Source organism: Pantherophis guttatus, chromosome 13 (assembly GCF_059756535.1).
Source record: "Pantherophis guttatus breed Tessera chromosome 13, ASM5975653v1, whole genome shotgun sequence".
In the NCBI taxonomy this organism is placed as follows: domain Eukaryota; kingdom Metazoa; phylum Chordata; class Lepidosauria; order Squamata; family Colubridae; genus Pantherophis; species Pantherophis guttatus.
In genome coordinates, this window is record NC_142075.1 from 25310737 (window position 1) to 25325640 (window position 14904).

Here is a 14904-nt window from a genome sequence, read left to right on the forward strand (position 1 = left end):
CGGCAAAGACCTTGAGCTGGAATGTCTGCAAGTCTGTAAAGAGGAAGGCAATCTGTTCTGTGGGGTTTTTTTTAATACTAATTAAGGTTAAAGCAACACAAAAGTGCCAAAATATTTTTTTTAAAAACCCCACCTCTCCATTCCTGGTTCCTCCAGTGTCTTGTGGGTCTTCCTTCTCCCCTTCTGCTTTCTTTTCAAGCTTTGAATTTTTCCCTTTGAAAGTCTGGAGGTCACTGATCTGTTCAGTAGATAAGCTGAAGATTGGTGTCCATCAGCCACAGAGGAAAAATTGTGGGGAGGTCGCAGCATCAAGACTCAAGAGATGGTTTCCGGCAACTTGGATCTTGGAGGGACATGATTCCAGGAAGAGGTTCTTCTGCTGAAGTCCCCATGAGAGGAACAGGAGGTAGCCAGGGGCCTCTTGTAGAAGTACTTAGATTGTCTCCTGTTCGGTGCTAAAAAAATGCCTCGGCCTGCTCTGTGCATTCCGAGCCGCATTGGGAAGCCCTTCGTAGTTATTTCAAGCTGTTTGGGCCTGATAATTAAAGGTGGAGGCTAACAAGAACCTTCAACGCCAGCCAGTGGGTGTCCCAGCACCACCTCTTAAGAACATAAGCTGTGCCTGCTGGATGGGACGCCTGGCCCATCTAGTCTAACCAACCAGCTGCCCAAGGAAGGCTACGAATCTCCCAACAGCCCCACTGCCATCGTGGCTGAGAGATGTTGATCCCCAGAACTTTGGCACAGGCTCCTCTGAAGCTTCAGGCAGGAAATCACCCCAGTCCTGGGGAGGGAAGGTTCTGCTGTGCTCAGCATGGGATGGAATGCGGTGTCCCAGAAGGCGAATCCCTCCACCCCTTCCAAGGCAACTGAGTCTTTTGGTTGCCTGAGACCATGAACATGGCCTTCAGGGGCTAAATTATAGTTCTGGCAGGCAGCAAAGAGGCCTCTTGGGAGCAGACTCTCATCCGCCAGCATGACTCACCTGGGCCACCTATGCAGAGCAGAGGCCTTCACACCAACTGCCTGGTCCACCCCCAGTGCTGGCCATTGTTGCCAAGGGGAATTGATCCTTACTGGGAAACAGAAGAAACAGCAGAGAGAAAGAGAGAGAGAGAGAGAGTGGGCCAAAGAGATCCCCCTGGCCTCCCCTCTGCCTCTCTGCCCAACTGCCAAGTGAGGGTCCTGGGCATCCCTCCTTCTCTTGCTGCAAGGGGTCCTTTCCTGGGGCCAGAAAGAATTAAATTATGGGAAAGAAGCCTAAAGAAAGTCCCTCTCCTTACTGGAAGTTGGTCTTTCTTTTGGCCTCCTAAATCCAGGATGAGGAAGTTCAGATGGACATGGCTGTTTACGTGGTGTTTATTTTCTGCCCCCTCCCCCTTTCACCCTCTTGTCCATCCACCCAAGAACCTCTCCTCTTAGACCAATCTGCATAATCCATCATCTGTATCCACAAGCCATTCTCTGGTGTCGCTCTTTGAGGCTCTTGGCTTGGCTCAACCCCCAACCCTGCCCATCCAAGGGTGGCTCTGGTTGGTGGAAGGCAGCCCTGAGTTGCCTCACCGCCATTGCCTCTGCTCCATTCCCAGCCAATGTTTCCCACTGCAAACTCATGATTCCCAAGAGACAGATTTGGAGTTAACGTTCTGCTCTCTGGCTTCGGTTTAGCAGGAGTAATTATCACGTTTCAAGAGTCGATGGCTGTAACTTGTCCTCGGCTGCAGCATGTTTTGGAAAATGTATTTGTCTTCTGGGCCTCCTGGGAAGACGCTTTGTATTTCTTATTGCGTTTTTGGAGCTGGGTTCCAAGGTTTTGGCACCCGTCCAAGTTTTCCTTGTGGCGGGGGTGTCCTCCTCACAGTTTGCGTGGAGGCCTCTTGCCAGATTCTTCTCCAAATCATAAATGCCTCTCTTGCTCTCCTAACTTCGACACGTCTTCTGTGGGACTTTACCTGGAATGATAAACGAGGTGCAAAGTTAAACCTGGTGGTATCTTGCGGATCGTCCATTTGGGTCAGAGTTGGGACTTTGGGGTATCCAGTTCAGTTCCGTTGAGCAGAAACTCTTTTCAGTGGGAGGTACTCAAGTTGAATCTTTTCTCCCGGTAAATATGGTATTTCACCAGACGGTTTGAAAAGCCATTGCTTGATTACCTCCCGCTAAAATTCCCTGCAGAGAACGAGGTGGCTGGATGGAGTCCCTGAAGCAGTCGGCGTGAGCTTCAATGGACTCCAGAGGATGGTAGAGGACAGGAAGGCCTGGAGGAATGTTGTCCATGGGGTCGCGATGGGTCAGACATGACTTCGCAACTAACAACAAAAAAATTCCCTGAGATCTTTGTAGGATTGCACATGCAATGGTCAATTTCAGGTGTGGCACAAAGTGGTCTTCAGTTGCAGCCACTGCTGTCCATGCATGCTTGCATCCCAGGTTGGAGGGGGACAGTGATCAAAGGAGACCTGAGCTGGAGCATCTTTGGGGATGTAGGTTCGTTGGTTGTGATAGAGAAGAGCAGACGAATTGCCTATCTCCACTCTCAGTCTCTCTTTTTTTCCCTCCTGTGGATCCCCTCCTCCTCGGCATCAAATGCCGCTGCTGGGTGGGGGGCAGCCCCCTCTGATGGTTGGGGTTACGGCAGAGCCTGCAAAAAACCTCTTTGAAGCAAGGTGGGATTTTTTGTTGTTTAACAGACAAGGGTTCTAAATGAACTTATCTTGATCAATTATAAGCTCTCTGAGCAATCCGCTTGCTTAATGGAAGTTGCTTCTCATGGGATGCCCCCAAGTGTTAGTCGTTCCGTGCCTCCTGCTGGCCGGTTTCCCCTTGTCTGGCCTGGAGTGTGCCAGCTGTTGGAGGAGAGGGCTTGCCAGTTCCTGGTTGGCATCACCAGCTCTTCGCTGTCTCGGACAGACAATGGCCCTTCCCAGACGTGCAAGCAGCTTTTTGCCTTCTAAACTGGACGAATGAAGCCAGCTTTTCAGCAGTAAGAGGGCCAGCTCTGGGGCTTGGATGGAGGCTGGAGATAGGGTAGAGAGAGTATAGCTTTCTGTTCAGAGAAAAGGACCTGGTTTCTCTCCTAAATCCTCTGAATTATGGGGGAAATAGGCAGAATTAGACTGTGTGTGTGCGAGAGAGATTCCAGCATGTCCGGGTGATTCCAGAGAGAGGAGGGAGGGCTGTGGTTCCTTGGGGGTCCTGAAAGGGTGGAAGCTTATTTAGATCAGAGCTAAATTTAGGTGAGGCAGAGTGGATGGTGCCCCAAATAGAGGTGGTGTGCTCTTTCCTTTGCTTGCACGAGTTTTCTTCTTGAGAAAAAGACTATGGTGTGAGTTTGAGTGTAAAATATAAAACCGTGAGAGAAACGTAATAATTTTCTCTAACCAGGAAGCAGAATTACAGGGCAAAATAGCTGCTTCCTGCCCACCTGGGCTTGGGGGCTGGGGGAACAGGTCCCACCAGCTGCCCTCTTGCGTTCTTTCATTCCCACGGAGATTAGCTTTTCACTTGCCATCATGTCACCAGGTGCCCAAATGGGTCTAAAACAGTGGTGAAATTCAATTTTTTTTACTACCGGTTCTGTGGGCATGGCGTGGTGGATGTGGCAGGGGAAGGATACTGCAAAATCCCCATTCCCACCCCACTCGGGCCAGCCAGCAGTGGTATTTGCCGGTTAACTGCTCAAAATTTCCACTACCAGTTCTCCAGAACCTGTCAAAACCTGCTGGATTTCACCCCTGGTCTAACTACCTGCTGAAATTCACCGTCTGAGTGAAATGTGAAATCCTTGGCTTGAAGCTAGTTTCATGCCTTTGCTTAGCTGACTTCCCCAATTATAGCGTGAGTTAAAAGCAAGGCAGCATCTTAGGTTGCTCACCGTACCCCAGTTGAGCCCAGCAGGAGACTTTCTGGGTGCTTTCCAAGTTCTGCTGGGTCTCATTCTCCAGTTTTGGTTTACATGAAGCCTCCAGCTGGAAAAGGACCAGCTCTGTTTAGTGTCTCCCAATCCTGATTTTGGGCAAAGAATAAATATTTATTATACGTCTGTAACAGTTTCTTCTGTACTTCCTTAAAACAAGCATGCATGTCGTTTTTTCACAAAAGATCCAAGGAAGCGGATCAAAACGCCCAGTAAGGTTTTGTAAAATAAATCACTATTTTGGTTGTTGTGTTGTGTGCTCCCCACCCTACCGGAGCCTACACAAATATAAGTTTTGAAACCCTAACAGATTTTTTTTTTTTTTTTTTTGGTGTGCATGCAAAACCCAAGCTGTTTCTGTTTATTAGTTGAAATATTCCCACTCCAGAAAACACACCCGAAACGTAATTGATTTGTTTGCGTGCAGTAACCATAATGACTGTGATATGTTATACGTTCCATTTTTTGGGGGTTTTTTTTTTCTATTTTGCTTTCTCTGTTTCAACTGACCAAAAGCAAAAGAAAATCTAGGCTGGGGGCTTTTATATTTGCATTTCTATTTATATTATATTTGCAAGGAAATATAAGGAAAAGGAATGCAAAAGTAGGATACGTTGCGTGGTTAGGAAGTTGGTAACTGGGATATGGTAGGTTATCAGTGGTTTAATACAGTGTTTCTCAACCTCAGCCACTTGAAGATGGGTGGATTTCAACTCCCAGAATTCCCTAGCCAGCGAAGCTGGGAGTTGAAATCCACCCATCTTCAAGTGGCTGAGGTTGAGAAACATTACTCTGATCAGGCAGAGCCCCACAATGCTTCAAGGTAATATTTTGTGCCTTCCCTTGCACTATCTACACAATGCTCTCACGGCCTGTTTTGCAAGCCTCGGCATCCGGAAATCTTCCGTAGCAGCCTGTGTGAGCTTTAGCTGTCAGACCTGGTTAAAAAAGGCTCCTTCAAATCTTCCAATTACTGAGCTGCTTTCTAGACGGCCACATCTCTAAGGCCATAATTTAAAAACTCAATCTACCACCATGTTGTTTGGGGTTCATTTAGCCTGTGGGTATGGATGTAACCTTTGGGGGGAACGTGGCCTGACGAGAAAGAGAACTGTGAATGCTTTTCCTTCCCTTTCTCAAGTGGGGAGTCCGTGTCAGGGTGAATTGTGTCTTGTAAAAGGGCTTTGCCACCTCCTGCAACTCATAGGGAAGTGGCACGAAATATTTACTGATTCTTCTCTTTTCAGGGTAAGGAAAGCGGCAGTGATTTTAATCTTGATTTTCAAGGCAGCTGCTTAATTTTCTGGTTGAAAGAATGTCTTCCCTTTTTTTATTCTTGAGCTTGCAGAATGCTGAGGCAAGGTGGAAATAACGGCTTGAGCTGACACAGAAAGAGAAGGCCTCCTCTTGCCTTGGTGGACCTTCTCATGACCTTCCTCGGGCAGCTGCTTGCCCACTGTGAGGAAATGGGGCTGAGGGTGGACCAGGCAGGTCTCTCGCCTCATTCAACCTGGACGCTCTTGGGGTTGATTTGCTTCCAGTGAGCCCTCTCTTGTTAAGATGGGTGGGGAAGCAATTGGGGAAGTGACCTTCTCCTCAAGCATGGCCGGCTGGAGAATTCTAGGAGTTGAAGTCCACCCATCTGGCCAAGTTGGAGAAAGGGTGTTCTGAGGTGTCCTGTGACCTTCAAATTCTATGGAACAAGGCGGTGCCTCAGCTCATGGAGAACAGACTCAAGAAATTGGATTAGCCCTGATCCAAAATTCCTGGGAGATGCTGTGCCTTTGAGTTCATTTTCTTACAACTCAGGCTGGGGTGATCCTTTGAGCCACCACTCCCCTCCCAGCTATGCTGAGCATCTTCCGATGGAATTCCCTCCTTCCCTTTGGTGAAAAATTGAGCATAATTCTTTGCTTCCTGGATTGGAAGCAAGCGGGCTTGACTCGGGTTCAAATCGTTCCCAGTGCCTCAAATGTTTCCTCATGTGGGATACAAACTCTGTTAGCGTTGATGCTCAGCTGTAACATGTAAGTACCGAGTTGTTAATATTTCAGAGCAAACTTTAGATAAATCTGTTGTTGTGAAAATCAGGGAAGATCACCAAGTCTGAGCTCATGGTACAAAATGTAGAATTTGGTCCCAGGTGGGCAATATGTTATTTCCTTCAGAGAAGGAGAACATCTTGAAGAGAGACTATTACTCATTCTAACAGGCTTTTTTTTCAAATGAAAGGATGTGGAAGACAGAATGGGATTTGTGCAAAGGGAGTCCCAACTCCAAAATTTGCCCTCCTGGGATCTCTACCAATAAGGGATGTGTGTAGGTGGGCGTGTTGTACTTGTACATCCACTAACAAAGTCAGATGAGACCCTTCTGCACCATAGGCAGAATTAAACTTTTTGCATGTTTATGAGCCAGAGTTTGGGCCAAATCTGAGTTACTTCTGCTTTTGGCGAGAAAGCACTTTCGCTTTGGATAAAATCCAAGAAATTCAAAAGTGAAAGTTTTCCTTTCTCCCCAAAAGTCATTTTGCTCTCTGCAGAGAGAAGGTGCATTCTTGTTTGCTAGATTTACACCAGGGGGGGTCCAACCTTGGCAACTTTAAGACTAGTGGACTTCAACTCCCAGAATTCCCCAGATAGATTATCTTTCTTCCAGTGCTAAACTGTCTATTATTTCTTTCCATGAGAATAGACATTTCTTTTTTCTTTTCTAAGGAAAGGCGCTTTTCCTGGTCATGAGGATGTCTTGTAAGCTTTTTTTAACTCCTCTGCTCGCAACCCCCCTTCTTGCACCCTGAAGGAAGGCAGGGGCTCAGGGGCAGAGAGGTTCAGATTTCTTTCCCCCTAGCCCACTCAGCCCAGCCGCGGCCCCTCCCGAGACACTCTCGTCAGGGGAAGGCTGAGCTGCAGCCTCAGCAGGATGCCAGTCCCGGCCGGGCACCTGCCAAGAAAGAGCATCAGGGCGGGTTTGTCCAACTGGAGCAGCTCTCGTCCTGACAGAGGCTGGGATGGATTTACTGCTTCTCACGTCTGCTAAATTCTTGGCTGCTTTGTGGGACACAAAATTGAACCGCCTCGCCACGAGATGGAAGCCACAGTGCCAGGATAAAAGGCTGCTCCAGGTGATGCTCTTTGGAAGGTGAAGTTCCATCTCGGTTGTGTGCAGTGGAAGGGATTTGCTGCCGGCTTATTTTTGAGAAGTAGCTCATAAATAAAGGAAGAAGGAGAAATTCTTTTCCCTTGGGCACCCCAGCAACTATCCAGCTCGTCTGGGTGCCAAAATTGAATTGCAGACAGTGGTAGAAGCTCTTGATTAGTAAGCCAGTTCTGAAACCCTTGATTGATTGATTGATTGATTGATTGATTGAGCTTCTAAGCCGTGGAACAGCTTGCCTCCTGAAGTTGTGGGTGCTGCATCACTGGAGGTTTTCCAAAAAAAGGGGCCAATGGCCATTTGTCCAGAATGGTATGAGGAGTCCTGCAATGGGCTGGGGGTTGGACCAGAAGACCTTCAAGGTCCCTTCCAACCCCATAATTCTGTGATTGGCTCTTTCCCATGCCTGTCCTGTTCTGAGTGGTGATCCTCCGGTAGGTAAGCAAAGGTCTGGCTCAAGAAAGCAGCTGGCAGGCTAGAAACATTAAGTATACTCGGTTGAGAATCCAGAGTTGTGAGGAGTGTGGATTTGTGAACATCTCCGCATCTCCACTGTTGGAACAGCAGCCTTTGGGCCTCTTTCAGAAAGATACCACTGCCCTAATTTGTCCAGGGATGTCATTGATTTTCATAGAGTCATCTTCTTCAGATGCTCTGAACGTAGTTTGCTATGTTTGGAAAAAGAACATCCTTGCAAATGGACATAAAGTCTGGGGCATTGATTGATTGTTTCCCTTTTTATCCATAAAGCAGCTGGGCTCCTTGGCTTCTGGCCTTTCAGAGATCAATAGAGTCTTATTAATTCAGCTTTCTCTGCATTAAGATGCCTTACAACAGCTGATCTCAAGGAGCTCAAATCCTTGACAAAGATGCCTGTTTCCTGACAAGAACTTTCTGAGATAAGCTGACATCACTGCCCTGTTGCAGATGAAGGTTTGACAAGGGGAATAGATTTGCATTTTTAAGTTCTCCTGTGGGGGCAACATCTGCTTAAGTCTTAACGGAATGTAAATTGACTCTTCATTCAGTCATAAATTGACTGGCTGAAAGAGTCGCAGTTTTTTGGCAACCGAAGCAGGACCTGTATGATGATGTATCCTCAGGTGCTCTCCTGCTCAGGAACCCTTGAAACCACCTTCCCTGGGATGCCAGCAGCGCCCACACAGAGGTCATTGTGCTTTCTGTCCAACGGCAATTAAATAGACTCCGCATTGACTTGACATGGATAGAATAGCATGGTGGTTGCAGACTCTTGCAGAGTGTGGTGTTTTGTGACTAACCAGAGAATCCAATTTGCAGGAGCACCCGAGGGAGGTGCTCATAATTTCAGGAGTCCATTGGCTCAGAGAGATGGCTTGTGCTTGCCAGCCTGGCTTCAAGCTAACCAGCCCACCTCTTCCTTCCAATTCTCCAGACTTCTCGCTTTGTGTTCTGATGTTTACCTGCCCTAAACTTTGCCAGGCTACGTTTTGTGATCAACTCACTTAAGTCTAGTCTAGTCCTGTTTGCCCTCATCCAACCCCCCACGTTCGTGGTCAGAGGGAAGAGATCTGGGATGGAAGATAGTGCTTATTTGGGTGGTTTCTGGAAATCCATAAAAGGCCACAACAGGCTTTGAACTCTGCCCCCTTGGTGTGGTCTGTGAGCTTCTTGGTGCAAACTGCTGACTCATCAGAGGAAAAGAAGGTCCTCCCAGCTTCCTGACGAACTCTCTATCCAAGCACAACAAAATCCGCAGGCTCAGTGGGGCAGGCCTGGGATTGAGAAGTGGCTTTTTTTGATTACGAAGCTGGATCATGCCAGAATTCCAGATGTTTAGATGTCACTTTTGGATGAACTTCATCTTTAGCAGAACTTCAGTTTAATGGGATGTGATGGCTTTGATTTGGGTTGGTTTCAGCGGTTGGAGAAGGAGAGATTTCACAGCTTTCCCTTTTGGAGGGCTTCGACTGCACTTGTCCTGTCCAATTTGGGGGAAAGGAAGGGAGGCCTGGCAAAATGTTCATTGACATCCCTTTGCTTGGCTGGGCTCCAACCAGCAGTGAGCTCCTGAGCTGCTGCAGAGAAAGGACCGGATGTCCTCCAGGTGTGACTGGCAGATTTCTAGTTCAAGATTCCAGTTTGCTAGCGGAGGGGTCTCCAAAGTTGGCAGTTTTAAGACTTGTGGGCTTCAACTCCCAGAATTCCCCAGCCAGTGCAATTCTGGGAGTTGGTCCACAAGTCTTAAAGTTGCCAAGTTTGGAGGCCCCGGATCTAGTGAGAATAACCCTCCAGTCTGGAACTGCCATCCTCCCCTTTTCATCCAACGGCAAAGCCCTTCCTTGCCCCAAAGAGTTGGGATTGAGAGTTCGGTACAATATTCTTTGCCATTTTTTGCAGGGCGTGTTTCAAGAGCTCAGAAATGAGAGCTGTAACTTTTCATCTCTCTTTGCCCAGTGGAGTCTTTGACATTTCAAAAAAAAAAAAAAAGCCACATGTAGTGTGTGGAAATATTTGAGAGAAGCTGTAAGATGCAGAATAAGTGGTAAAGGGGGCATGACATGGTGGAATAAGCCTTCTTAGTTTTCACTAATGAAAAGCTTCTGGAGACTGGAGAGTTTTCATTTGGTGGAATTTGGATTTGGTATCATTTGGAACCCTGACAGCCTGTTGCGCAACTGTGTCCCCCGTTTAGCCCTTGGGAAGGTGGTGCACCTTTGCCAGCGCATGGGGAGAAGCCACCAGGCAGCCATCGTCCTTCCTGAACATGTGGGGCATTCCTGCACCCCCCACCCCTCCCCACCCATCTCCCTCGTCCATCAGCTGCAGCCTCTTGGAGAACAGCCTGATGTAACTGCCTAAAATTTTCCAGACCCCTGCTGAGTGTTGTGGGTGTTGTCCCTTTCTCTGCGGGAAGTGCCTGCCTCTGCAGGGAGGCCATCTAACACCCCCTCTCTCTGGGTGGGAGGAAGGTTTTGCTAAGCCCAGGAGTTGCTCATGCCTTCCCTCTCTTGGTGGGCTGTCTCTAGGACCAGGTTGTGGTGGCTGCCCATCCTGGGATCAGCTGCTGGAAAGAAGGAAGCAGATCTCTCGGAGAGCCAGCAAAGGGCAGCCTTGACAGTAATCAACTCCAGCTTTTAGAGAGCCACTTAAGTAATAGGCTGACTGAGTCATGTCCTAAAGGGGGAGAGGTGCTTTTGGCTCTCTCTAACTTTATGAGAAGGTTGGGCTCCTTTTTGGACTCAACTTCCAACTGGTTGGGTCCTGTTGGGGCTGTAGAAGGCTTCTGGCCCTGGTGCTGTTGGCCCAAGACTTGTTTTGGGATGAGTTAGAGTATAAGATGCTTCTCCTAGACCTTCCCCCTTCCTCTCCACCACAGTTGAGGTAGAAGAGGAGTTTGCATGAAGCAAATGGAGGAAACCCCAAGCCTGCTTAGAGAGCTTTCACTGACTGGTTGGAGCTTCACATAAATCCTAAAGTAAGACTGAAAGCAAACCGATGCGTCCCCATAGGATTCCAACTAATTGTAATCTGGACCCGCTCTGCTACCGCTTGGCATGGGATTTGACATTTTAGACAGAGAGAATGGATAATTCCACACCATAATATCAAGAGCGATTATGGTAGAAGTGGAGTTCAGTGGCAGAACGTTGGCTTCCCCTGCAGAAGATCCCAAATTACATGCTGGGTTTTGAGATCAAAATACGCTGAGTAGCAGATGAGGAAAAAAATTGATCTGGAAGCTTTCCACTCGGCTGCTGCTAGCCAGAGTAGGCATCACTGGGTCGATGGGCAAATAATTTTGACATCTTCTAAGTCAGCGTCCCAGAGTGTGGAATGGTGGCGATAGCAGAGGGGGACAGTTTCAGAGGAAGGTCTTGCAGTTGTGATTCTTTTCTCAATGCTCATCCAGTGTTTTCCTTTGCTTCTCTTGAAGGTGAGATAAAAGCTCCCGAGGGATCCAGCACCATGGTTGCCTTGTCGCTGAAAATCTGTGTCCGCCAATGCAATGTGGTGAAGACGATGCAGTTTGAACCTTCCACTGCAGTCTATGATGCGTGCCGGGTTATCCGCGAGAGGGTCCCAGAGGCTCAGACAGGGCAAGGTCAGTCTCGGGCAAATCTGGGTCCCACGCTGGCTCCCTTAAACCATCGCTTGCATATCAATGCTGTAACAAGAAGGGATGCTTGAGAATCACCCTATCGATCTGTAGGATTAGACGGGATGCCAACCTGTGGCTCCTAAACAGGCAAGTGAGTCTGGAGAGACACTGGTTGTGGGTGAGTTGTTAAGGTGGGCAGCTAGATGAATAAACAAACAAACCACGGACAACCTCACATGGCCAAGAGAGAGATCTGAGAACATTGCCTCCATAGCAGCTTAATGAGGCAAGGAGAAGGCAGGTGGGGATGTTCAGAGGACCTTGTGCCACAGATCCTAGAAGATCCCTAACTGCAGAAAAGCAACAAACCTTCATTCCCTTTATAGAAGCAACATTGAGCCTTCCTTCCTTCCTCCCTCTCTGAACAATCAATCCATTGATCCGTGCATCATAAACTTTAAACCCTACAGAATGAAGGGAGCCAATTATAGTCAAAGGAAGAGAAAAGGAGATAGGGGTGAGGGTGAAGGGCAAGGGCCAGCAGAAGACCAGGGCTAAAGAATGAATCTGAAGGCCCCGACAAAGTTCTCTGCTTGACTGGAAGGTGGACATCTAAAAGAGCGGGCAGCTTCTTCAGCAACTCTTCCGTCTTCTCTCACAGCCTCTGACTACGGGTTGTTTCTGTCCGATGAAGATCCACGGAAAGGCATTTGGCTGGAGGCCGGCAGGACCCTGGATTACTACATGCTGCGGAACGGGGTAAGGCTCTTGGGCCCTTCCAGGCAAGGAATGAGAAGGACAAGTGAGCCCTTCCACTTCTTGGGGCTGCAGGGGGCAAGCAGGACCAGTTAGGCCTATTAATGGAACTGTGGTTCAGATAAGCCAATATTCTTGCTTCCTAACTGCCTTCTGCACCATAAAGGTAAACTCTCCTTGAATCCACTTTGACTCTTGGTGACCTCATGGACAAAGCTTCCCTGACAAGAGTTCAGGAGTGGTTCCTTTCAATTTCCCTCTCGCCCACAACCCTGGGAATCCCTGGAGGTGCAAGTCCTAATTAGGGTATCCTTGACTCTTTCTTGCCTGGGTGAGGTCAAGATCAAAGAAACCCACCAACTTTGTCTCTCCTGTGAAATATTCTGGTGGTTTACTTCCTAGGATGTTTTGGAATACAAAAAGAAGCAGAGACCCCAGAAAATCAGGATGTTGGACGGCTCTGTGAAGACGGTGATGGTGGATGACTCTAAAACCGTTGGAGAACTGCTGGTGACCATCTGCAGCCGGATAGGTATGATAGAGTTTTTATATATGATATAGTTTTTATCCCAGAGCTATAATTGCACTCAACAATGAACTAAAAGGCCACCATCAGTGAGCTGTTGGACAGCATTACTTGGTCTGTTGTTTGGGTGGTTTAGGGGTGGGGAATTGTGGTGGGTGGGAGTGTGTTTGGGGATTGTTATGTGTGTTGGACCTGGTCTTTGGGTGTTAAGTGAATTTCATTGTATGGGTATACTGTGTATACACGTACAATGAAAATAAAGTTCTTATTGTTGTTGTTATTAGTATTAGTATTATTATTATAGAGGATAGTCCTTCAAGCAGATCGTCCCCATTTCCCACACAAGAGCAATCAAATCTCCTCTCCAGACAAAATGATCTGAAGGGGCCAAACCCCACATGAAAGAGGGCACAAAGTCTGTGGAGCAGACTCTGTGGCAGGCCGTGGTAATCAACCATCAGGAGTGGCTTCCAAAAGTGACATTCCAGGAAATGTGGTTTTTTGAGCCAGGCTGTAGTTAGTTAGTCCAAAAGAGCCTTTTCATGGATTGAGAACCCGTGCTGGGAATCTCTTGCTCTGTCTCTCTGTTGGCAGCTGTCCATTAATTGGGTCTGTAGTGCAGTGAATTGGCTATCATCTAGAAGGTGGGTAGCCCTTGGTGCGGACCGAAGGAGAAGGGTCTGCCTCTCTTAGGCCTTCCTTGATTTGAAAGTGGGCTGCAAGGGCTGAAGGCTGACCTTGTGCAGCCTATTTCCCTGGAGCTCCCAGCCAGGATGCCGTCCTCTTAATTAGATGTGATGCTTCAAATTCTCTTCTGCCAGAAGAAAGTCTCTCTTTTTTTGCTGCTGGATGGGCTGAAGTCCTTGTGCCTGTCCTCTATTGCTCAACTCTGTTGTTTGCTGGATGGGATGAAGAAGACAGGTGCACTTAGAGTTCTGGAAAGGGCAACATTCATTCATGGGAGTCAATGGCAGGGAACAGTTCCAAAGAGTTGCTCTTTCTTGAGGCTTCATCGGGTGGTTCTGACCCACAGACTTCTCCCCAAGCCATGCCAGTTCTTGCAGCTCAGAAAAATGACTTTTTTGCATTTTTAGGCATAACCAACTATGAAGAGTATTCCTTAATCCAAGAAGGCAGTGAGGAGAAGAAGGAAGAGGGCACAGGGACCCTGAAGAAGGACCGGACGTTGCTACGGGATGAAAAAAAGATGGAGAAATTAAAAGCCAAGCTGCATACCGATGATGACTGTGAGTGGTTCCCTCGGATATTGAGTCTTTTCCAGGGACGAAGAACTCGAATGTGATCGCCTTGAAAATGGGAGTGATTTCGTGGTAGCCCTAGTTAAGTAGGGACATCTTAGATTTGCACGTAATCTGAGGGGGATGCAGATATCTTGAAATGCCCCCACTCTAAATCTAGGGTTAAAATATATATTTAAAAAAAGGAGTTGGAGATCTCCAAAGTGAACCATGGCTCGTTCTAATTGTTTAAAATACAGTCCTAAGTAAGGAGGTTCCTTAACCAGCTCTCGGGAGTCTTTTAAAAAAAATCTTGCTCTGCATGTTCTCCTTCCTAACTTGCTGCTGTCCAGTTCCCATAGTGACTCGTAGCCAAGCCCGTAGGGAATCATGGGAGCTGCAGTCCAGTGATCTGAAGGAGGCTAAGCTGAAGAACAGCTGTGAAATGATCTGCCTCCTTCTTCTCTTTTCCCCCCAGTGAACTGGTTGGATCACAGCCGAACGTTTCGGGAACAAGGGGTGGATGAGAACGAGACGCTGCTTCTGAGACGGAAGTTCTTCTACTCTGATCAGAACGTGGATTCCAGAGACCCCGTCCAGCTCAACCTGCTCTATGTCCAGGTGACCCTCTTGCTAAGGCACCAGCTGGTCTGGCCAAAGGCAGTTTGACCCTCGTTGATTTAGCAAGCCGCCCATCTGCACATCATGTTAAACCACGACCTGTGGGTGTGAAGCCCTGAACAGTGGGTCCCAACCCCAAAAAACTAGATTCTTGCAGAGTTAGACTAACTAGATTTATTGAAAGGAAAGGGGACTAGTTTGCAGAATCTTGGAAGCTGGAATTGGGTACTTTAGCCCCATTTATTAGTAAATCCATTAAGGTGAGGCGTTTTATTCCCACTGATGCTGCTTTGAATGACCACTTGATGCCAGGAAGGTGCTCCTTCTCATTTCCTTTGTAAGGAAGGGAAGTACTGAGTTTCTTGGAAAATTTGGGGGTTGGCAAAGGAGGAGTCGGGATCTTTGGGCCTGATATGGACTCTTTCCCCGCTTGCCGTCTAGGCCCGTGATGACATTCTGAACGGTTCCCACCCAGTATCCTTCGAGAAGGCCTGTGAATTTGGCGCTTTTCAGGCACAGATCCAGTTCGGGCCTCACGTGGAGCACAAGCACAAACCTGGATTCTTGGAGTAAGTGAGACTCTTCCCTTGGGGGATCACCGGAGCTGGGC

At 47.9% G+C, this 14904-nt stretch overlaps 1 protein-coding gene across 9 annotated transcripts in view; it reads left to right on the forward strand.

The window, feature by feature from the left end:
- Positions 1-14904, forward strand: part of TLN2 (talin 2) — a 67304-nt gene that overhangs the window by 12240 nt on the left and 40160 nt on the right. For 7 of the 9 annotated variants that reach the window (XM_087877962.1, XM_087877965.1, XM_087877958.1 and 4 more), the window contains exons 2-7: positions 10989-11156; positions 11815-11912; positions 12312-12441; positions 13530-13682; positions 14152-14294; positions 14736-14863. In XM_087877962.1, coding sequence (XP_087734088.1) covers positions 11021-11156; positions 11815-11912; positions 12312-12441; positions 13530-13682; positions 14152-14294; positions 14736-14863 — 788 coding nt within the window. In that variant the 5' untranslated portion in view covers positions 10989-11020. Of the gene's footprint in view, positions 1-5257; positions 5944-10430; positions 10530-10988; positions 11157-11814; positions 11913-12311; positions 12442-13529; positions 13683-14151; positions 14295-14735; positions 14864-14904 lie in introns of those variants that run through there. The other 2 variants (XM_087877963.1, XM_087877960.1) reach the window with 2 other exon arrangements.